Raw genomic sequence first — 8580 nt, 5'->3', positions numbered from 1 at the left:
CAAAAGGAGAGACTGAACTTTCTAAAAATAAGGCGCTGGGGATTTGAATGGTTCATTGAAAACATAAAAGAGATAAAGCCTCTGAGTTTGTGAAACAGGCATTACCATTTGTATACTTAACAACTTGGGAAGTTTTAACTGAAGAAGGCAGCATGATATGATAGCTTTGCTTTTTACAATATGATGTTATTAGTCTTGTTCTGTGTGGTTCTGGAGAGCAAAACAATAAAGAATTGTAAATTGCATGAGTGTAAGAACAAATATTCACTATTAATTCCCAGCACATGAATAGTGCTCAATACATTTTCAATAAATGATTGAATACATGTATGAAAAATGAAAGCCAGTGGGTTAAACTTACAAGGAGGCAGGGTTTTTTTTTTTTTTTTTTTGAGATGGAGTCTTGCTCTGTCGCCCAGGCTGGAGTGCAGTGGTGCAATCTCGGTTCACTGCAACCTCCACTTCCCAGGTTCAAGCAATTCTCCTGCCTCAGCCTCCCAAGTAGCTGGGATTACAGGTGTGCGCCGCCATGCCTGGCCAATTTTTGTATTTTTAGTAGACATGGGGTTTCACCATGTGGGCCAGGCTGAAGGAGGCAGATTGTTGTCCCAGCTTATCTTTCTAAAAATTCCAAAATTAAATAGACTATCCTTAAAAAGCAGTGAAATTCTTTATCACTAGGAGTGAAACAGGAGCTAAAGAACATTTTTGGGGCATGTGATAGAGAGGATTTATTCATTTGATAATGGTTAAAACACAACCTCTGAGATCTCTGTAATCTCAGATGCTTTTGTTCTGTAATTCTAAATCCAAGGGTGTCTATAGATAGGCTTGAGACAAGTGTAAACAAACTCATGATCTCAGAGGAATCTTCAAGTGGCATGTTTCAATGGTATGCTTATTAAACAAATGCTCGTGACAGATTTTCACAACAGCAACGAATGTTATTTCACAACATCAAATCTTCCTTCCTCAGGAAAAAATGACATTAACAAGAAGGTTGATGGATTTGGATTATTTTTCATGTGTCCTGGAGGTAAAACCAGTGTCCTCACTTGTTTTCCTCTTTTTCCTCATTTTGAAGACTATCTGTTTTCATTTTCTTTACCTCCTCTCTGGCTACGTGTCCCCGGAAGGCAGCTTGGATTTTGACAGCAGCAACCTCTTCTTTTTCCTTATCTTCCTCAGAAGAGTCCTTCATCGAAAGGAGAAAAAGTAAGAGACTCTTTAAACATGCCGTATTTTTGATGCCATAAAAATAATGCAATAAATTTAATCAGTTTAGGGATGCAACTATCTGAGAGTTGTTGCTTCCTGAGGGAATTTCATATATTGTCACATTGTATATGTACCAAATGGCAAATGCCAAAATAGCAGCATTTTGTTCGCCTGAGACATAAAAAGGAACTGAGAAGTTTGAACTTCGACATTGTAGAGAGTGAGTTCTTCTTTCTTATGAGGACTAGTCCACAAGAGTCTGGAGTATGAAGAATACAGATAGATATTAAAAGACATATCTTTTAATATGTCTGTGCAACAAAAGATCATTGCCAATTTTCTTTCCCCGAAAATAGTGTCTATTTAAGTTTCCTGAGCAATAACATTTTTTGGGGGGGGTGGGGGGACAAGAAAGAATCTTTGAGGCATGGTAAAAATGTTAAGGAGAAAGAATAGTAAATGTTATGTTTCAAAATAATCACAATTATATATAATGAATTAGAATAACTTCTCAATTTCTCAATGATTAGCTAATCATAGTCATACATTTAAAGTGAGGTGCCAAAGAGAAATCTATTTAGTCCAATAATGTCAGTTTTAACATGGTTGGTTGAACTTTGGCACATACCCTCTTTTAAAAAAAATTGGGTATAAATTTTTAGCTCTAAATTTACAGACAGTAAAATGCATGAATCTTCAGTGTACAATTGAATACATAGCTTTTAATATATCTTTTAAAATTATAGAAATGACATGTATACACTTTAAAAACTCAAATGTCACTGGCAGTGATAATTTTCTCCCTCTATCCAAATCCTGCTCCTGGGAGATACCCATTATTATGAGTTGAGTATCTACATCCTTCCAAAATTTCTCTATATGCAAATATATTCATATGGGTATATATATATATGCCTTTTTATTTTAAAAATGAGATCATGCTAATCACAGAGTTCTGCAGCTACTTTTTCCATGTAACGATATATCTTGGTTCTCTTTTTCTTTGTTATTAGTCAGTGTATAACTCTGCTCATTCTTTTTTTATGACATCATTATATTATACTGATGTACCTTTATTTAATATTTACTCAATCTCATATTAATGGACCTTTGGGTTGCTCAAGCCTCCTATCCCCCCATTATAAACAATGAGACAAATCTAGCTCTTAAACTTTTAAATGTAAACAGAATGGTACAAAATTCTTCGAGACGACATCCTAATATAGGCAAACAAATATACACTCAAGTTTGAAATCAATGAGATCCCTGCTCAAACTCAAATTCACGAAAACCTGTGTAAGAGCACCTATGAAAGATGTAAGGAAATAAAACTCCCTTCTTGCTTGACTTCCTGTTACATCTTAATGTTAATCTTCCTGTTATATCTTAATGTAATGTTATTTCAGTACAACCTAATAGTAAATGAATAAAATCCATTTAGTTCAATAATGTCAGTTTTAACATGGTTGGTTGAACTTTGGCACATACCCTCTTTTAAAAAAAATTGGTTATAAATTTTTAGCTCTAAATTTACAGACAGTAAAATGCATGAATCTTCAGAGTACAATTGAATATAATTGAATACAATGGAAATCGAATATAATTGAATGTAACAGAAAACAATACAATTGAATAACCTGTACATCTTTTTTTTTTTTTTTTTTTTGAGACTGAGTTTCTCTCTGTCGCCCAGGCTGGAGCGCAGTGGCCGGATCTCAGCTCACTGCAAGCTCCGCCTCCCGGGTTTACGCCATTCTCCTGCCTCAGCCTCCCCAGTAGGTGGGACTACAGGCGCCCGCCACCTCGCCCGGCTAGTTTTTTGTATTTTTTAGTAGAGACGGGGTTTCACCGGGTTAGCTAGGATGGTCTCGCTCTCCTGACCTCGTGATCTGCCCATCTCGGCCTCCCAAAGTGCTGGGATTACAGGCTTGAGCCACCGCGCCCAGCCACCTGTAAATCTTATAGGGAAAAGCAATGCATCACTGGGTAGGAAGTAGGGTATTCCTTGAGGGGATATCCATTCTGGCTGCCAGTTCTCGGGCAACTACCTGGGACCTGAGACATAAAAAGGAACTCAGAAGTTTGAACTTCGACATTGTAGAGAGTGAGTTCTTCTTATGAGGCCTAGTCCACAAGAGTCTGAAGAATATAGACAATGGTGTACTGGTAAGTGTTTTAACAACTGGCTCTCCAGAAGAAACAAAACCCTGATTTGCAGTGCTTGCCATGGTCTTAGTATTCTCACTGTTGCTGACTTCAAGTTATTAAAGTGACATTACCGAACATAGGCCTTTGAGGGTGGACTTTGGTATGTTCTTTTTTTTTTTTTTTGAGAAGGAGTCTTGCACTGTTGCCCAGGCTGGAGTGCAGTGGTGCGACCTGGGCTCACTACAACCTCCGCCTCCTGGGTTCACGCCATCTCCTGCCTCAGCCTCCCAAGTAGCTGGAACTACAGGTGCCCGCCTCCACAGTCGGCTAATTTTTTATATTTTTAGTAGAGATGGGGTTTCACCGTGATCCGCCTGCCTTGGCCTCCCAAAGTGCTGGGATTACAGGCATGAGCCACCGCACCTGGCCTCTGCTATGTCTTGACTGCTTGGATGTAGTACATGAGGCACAAAGGCATTTTTGTAGAGGGTTATGCATGGAAGATAAATAAACCACATTGTTGTAAAGCCATTATTTTGGATGTATGTAATTCCCTGTGATTTTTCCTTTTGTTATCTCTGAACATTTGCCATTGTGTAGTGGTGACAGCACCAATTAGTGAAAAGTTCCCAAAGTGGAAGATGAATCTGAAGGATCATGACTAGGGCTGTGAGTTCGGTCTGCCCTTCCCCATAGGGAGATTTTCCCATCCATGAACAATCTTGAAAAATAAGATTTAATTTTTAAGGGAAAAATGAGTTTTTGATCATAAAAGACATGGCTGAAAATGATCTACCAGTTAGTTTATCACTGATGTTAATTATCTGGAAAAGTAAAATCATAATGTTGACAATAAAGATAACAGACATTCATATTTAGAGTTCAATTTTAAATTGGGCAATATCATTCTTTGTGGGAATCCAATAGTACATGAAAAATATTACATACTAAGATGGTGACTGATGTCTCTTCCTCCTTCCCAGATATCTGAGACTTTTCTTGTTTAGGATCACTTTTCTCAGGTGGTTCTTGCTCCTGGACAGAGAGAAGAGAGCCAAATCAGCAATGTTTCCAAAATAGCAAAATCTTGTATCAAACTGCTTAGAAGTAATGAAATATTACTTTAAATTACTGAGAAATAGGAGGAATTAAATACTACATATTTATCTTTTAATAAGGAAAATACATTGAAACAAGAAGAAATAATAAAAGCTCTTAAGGGAATATGTGTAAACAAATATTAAAGACCAAATAATTGGCAAAAATGTTTGATCTGTTGCTTTTGGAATGTGTGTACCACTGTTTTATGTTAAAAATAAACCACTGACCTATACTAAAAGTTGGTAAGATGATGTAATGAATCCTGAACAAAGTATAAAAAAGAGGTTCCAATAGTTTCTAAAATAGGAATAAAATAAATGACATTGTCTTCCAGAATGTGACATCAAATTGACTTTTTAGTGACATTTATGGATTAAAACTAGTCAAAGAAGTAACTTTTGCTGTAGAGTTTTGCTTTATGATTTAAATATAAAAGGAGAAACCACCTCTGCCTATTTTGACGTGGCTATTCAAGTCTTCCTCCATTGCTAATTCACACCTATGGAAAGAGCTTCTTCAACCCATAAAACCAAAATTTAAGAATATATAAGTTAATCAAATAAAGCCTTTAAAATTAAAAAAAGAAACACCCCAAAATTGCTATGTGACGCAAGGATTTTAACATTTTTCAACATTATTCCTTTGATATCGATAGAACATGAATACAAATAAAACATGAGCACAGAGAATCTAGTAAAATGGAAATACACAGAACACACCCATATCTGCAGGCACAAATGGATGGAACTTCCCTTTCAAACTCGTGGAATAAGTGACAGCTCCTTCTTCAGGAAATTCCCCAAATCTACTGGAGAACACCACTAAAACTTGAACTTTGTTAATTCTTTTCAATTCTAATATCTGCTGTGCTTTGTGGCTAATAGCACTACCTCAGTTGTCTAGAGCAGTGTTCTCAAATTTTAATGTACCTATGAATTATTCTGGTGATCTCTTAAAAATGTAACTTCTGATTTGTAGACCTGGAGTGGGGCCCAATACTTTGAATTTCTGCTTTTTCTTTTATATTTGTACAAATTTATGGAGTATATGTACAATTTTGTTACATGTGTTGATTGGTGATCAAGTCAGGGCTTTTAGGGTGTCAGTCACCCAAATAATGTACATTTTAGCCTTTAACCAATTTCTCATTATTGTCCCTTCTCCCACCGCTCCTCACTCTTCTGAGTCTCCATTATCTATCATTCCACTGTCTATGCCCATTTAAACACATTTTTTCAGCACCCACTTATGAATGAAAACAAGCCCTACACGTCTTTCTGTGCCTGGCTTAAGATAATGGCCTCCTGTTTCATCCACGTTGCTGGAAAAGAAATGACTTCATTCTTTATTATGGCTGAATTGTATTCCATTGTGTATATATCCCGTATTTTCCTTATTCATTCATCCATTGGACAGACACTTAGGTTGATTCCATATCTTTGCTGTTGTGAATGGTGTTGCAAACAACATAAAAATGAAGGTATCTTTTGATGTATTGATTTATTTTCCTTTGGGTAGATACCTAGCACAGAGATTGCTGGACTGAATGGTCGTTCTGTTTTTAGTTATTTGTGAAATCTCCATATTGCTTTCGTTAGAGGCTGTACTAATTTACATTCCTGACAACAGTGTATAAGAGTTCTCCTTTCTCTGCATCCTTGCCAGTATCTGTTATTGTCTTTTTCATAATAGTCATTCTGAGTGGGGTGAGATAATATCTTATTGTAGTTTTGATTTGTACTTCTCTGATGATTAGTGATTTTGAACATTTTTAAATATACCTGTTGGACATCTGTATGTCTTCTTCTAAAAAAATTCTATTCATATCCTTTTCCAAGTACTTTTTCCTCCCTCCCTCTCTCCCTCCCTCCTTTCTCTCTTTCTCCCTTCCTTCCTTCCTTCCTTCCTTCCTCCCTCCCTCCCTCCCCCCTCCCTTCCTTCCTCCCTTCCCTTCCCTTCCCTTCCCTTCCCTTCCCTTCCCTTCCCTTCCCTTCCCTTCCCTCCCTTCCCTTCCCTTCCCTCCCCTCCCCTCCCCTCCCCTCCCCTCCCCTCCCTTCTTTCTTTCTTTCTTTCGACAGGGCCTCACTCTGTTGCCCAGGCTGGAATGCACTACAGCCTTGGCCTGTGGGCTCAAGTGGTCCTGTCACCTTAGCCTCCTGACTAGCTGGGGCCTACAGGTGCACACCACCACATCTGGCTAATTTTTTGAAGAGATGGGTTTTGACATGTTGCGCATGCTAATGTCAACCTCCCAGGCTTAAGGAATCTTCCTGCCTTGCCTCCCAAAGTGCTGGGATTATAGGCATGAACCACCACGCCCAGCCCTTTGCCCACTTTTTAATGGGATTACTTATTTTTTGTTGTTGTTGAATTGTTGGACTCCCTTGTGTATTTTGGATATTAGTCCCTTGTTGGATGAATAGTTTGCAAATATTTTCTCCCATTCAACAGCTTATGTCTTCACTCTGTTGATTATTTCTTTTACTGTGCAGAAGCTTCTTAGTTTAATTAAGTCCCATTTGTCTATTTTTGTTTTTGTTGCCTGTGCTTTGGTGGTCTTAGTCATACATTCTTTGCCTAGACCAATATCCAGAAAAGTTTCCCCTAGGTTTTCTTCTAGTATTTTTATAGTTTTAGGTCTTATGTTTAAGTCTTTAATCCATGATGAGTTGATTTTTGTGTACAATAGGAGATGGGGTCCAGTTTCATTTTTCTACATATGGCTGTCCAATTTTGCCAGCACTATTTATTGAAGAGGGTGATATCCTTTTCCATAATATATGTTCTTATCAGCTTTGCTAAAGATCAGTTGGCTATATGTACATGGCTTTATTTCTGGCTCCTCTCCTCTATTCCGTTGATCTATGTATCTGTTTTTATACCAGTTCTACGCTGTTTTGGTTACTATAGCCTTGTATTAGGTTGGTGCAAAAGTAATTGCGGTCTTTTCCACTGAAAGTAATAGCAAAAATGGCATTTACTTTTGCACCAACCTATAATATCATTTGAAGTCAGGTAATGTGATGTTTCCAGTTTTGTTCTTCCTGTTCAGGATTGCTTTGGCTATTTGGACTCTTTTTTGGTTCCATATGAATTTTAGGATTGTTTTTCCCAATTCTGTGAAAAGTGAGTTGGTACTTTGATAGGGATAGCAATGAATCTGTAGATTTTTTAGAGAAGTATGGTCATTTTAAAGATATTAATTCTTCTGATCCATGAGCCTATGATGTTTTTCCATTTGTTTGTGTCATCTTCAATTGGTTTCATCAGTGTTCTGTAGTTTTTCTTGTACAGCTTTTTCACCTCCTTGGTTACATTTACTCCTATGTGTTTTTTAAAGGTATTATAAATGGAATTGCCTTCTTGATTCCTTTCTCAGTTAGACTGTTATTAGTGTATAGAAATGCTACTGATTTTGGTGCATTGATTTTGTATCCTGCAACTTTACTGAATTCATTTAACAAATCTAAGAGTTTTCTTGTGGAGTCTTTGGATTTTTCTAGATATAAGATTATATTGGGATTCAGGCATGGTGGCTCATGTCTGTAATCCCGGCACTTTGGGAGGCCAAGGCAGGATGATCGCTTGAGGCCAGGAGTTTGAGACCTGCCTGAACATAGCAAAAGCCCGTTTTTACAAAAGACAAAAACATTATCCAGTGTGGTGGCACATGTTTGTAGTCCTAGCAACTTGGGAGGCTAAGATGGGAGGATCCCTTGAGCCCAGGAGGCCAAGGCTACAGTGAGCTATAATTACACCATGGCACTCCAGCCTGGATGACAGAGTGAGACCCCATCTCCGAATATATATACATATATATATCAGCAAACAGAGATATGTGACTTCCTCTTTTCCAGTATGGATGCTTTTTATTTCTTTCCCTTACCTCATTGCTCTGGCTAGGACTTCCAGTACTATGGTGAATAGGAGTGGTGAAAATGGGCATCCTTGTCTTGTTCCTGTTCTTTGGGGGATTGCTTTCAACTTTTTCCCATTTGGTATAATATTAGCTGTGGGATTTTTGTATATGGCATTTATTGTTTTGAAGTATGTTCCTTCTCTGCCTAGTTTGTTGAGGCTTTTTATCATGAAGGGATGTCGGATTTTATCAAA

At 37.6% G+C, this 8580-nt stretch overlaps 1 protein-coding gene across 2 annotated transcripts in view; it reads right to left on the bottom strand.

Annotated features, from left to right (window-relative positions):
* Positions 1-705: 705 nt before the first annotated feature.
* The window catches only part of SPA17 (sperm autoantigenic protein 17), a 28154-nt gene continuing 20279 nt past the window's right edge, over positions 706-8580 (bottom strand). For both annotated transcript variants that reach the window (XM_033207569.1, XM_033207570.1), the window contains exons 4-5: positions 4315-4401; positions 706-1195 (exon numbers count right to left, since the gene is read on the bottom strand). In XM_033207569.1, the coding sequence (XP_033063460.1) occupies positions 1052-1195; positions 4315-4401 (231 nt within the window). In that variant the 3' untranslated portion in view covers positions 706-1051. The remainder of the gene's footprint in view (positions 1196-4314; positions 4402-8580) is intronic.

Source organism: Trachypithecus francoisi, unplaced genomic scaffold (assembly GCF_009764315.1).
Source record: "Trachypithecus francoisi isolate TF-2019V2 unplaced genomic scaffold, Tfra_2.0 Lachesis_group8, whole genome shotgun sequence".
NCBI classification, from domain to species: Eukaryota; Metazoa; Chordata; class Mammalia; order Primates; family Cercopithecidae; genus Trachypithecus; species Trachypithecus francoisi.
Note: the sequence above shows the minus strand (reverse complement) of the source record. Positions and strands in the feature narration are given on the sequence as shown.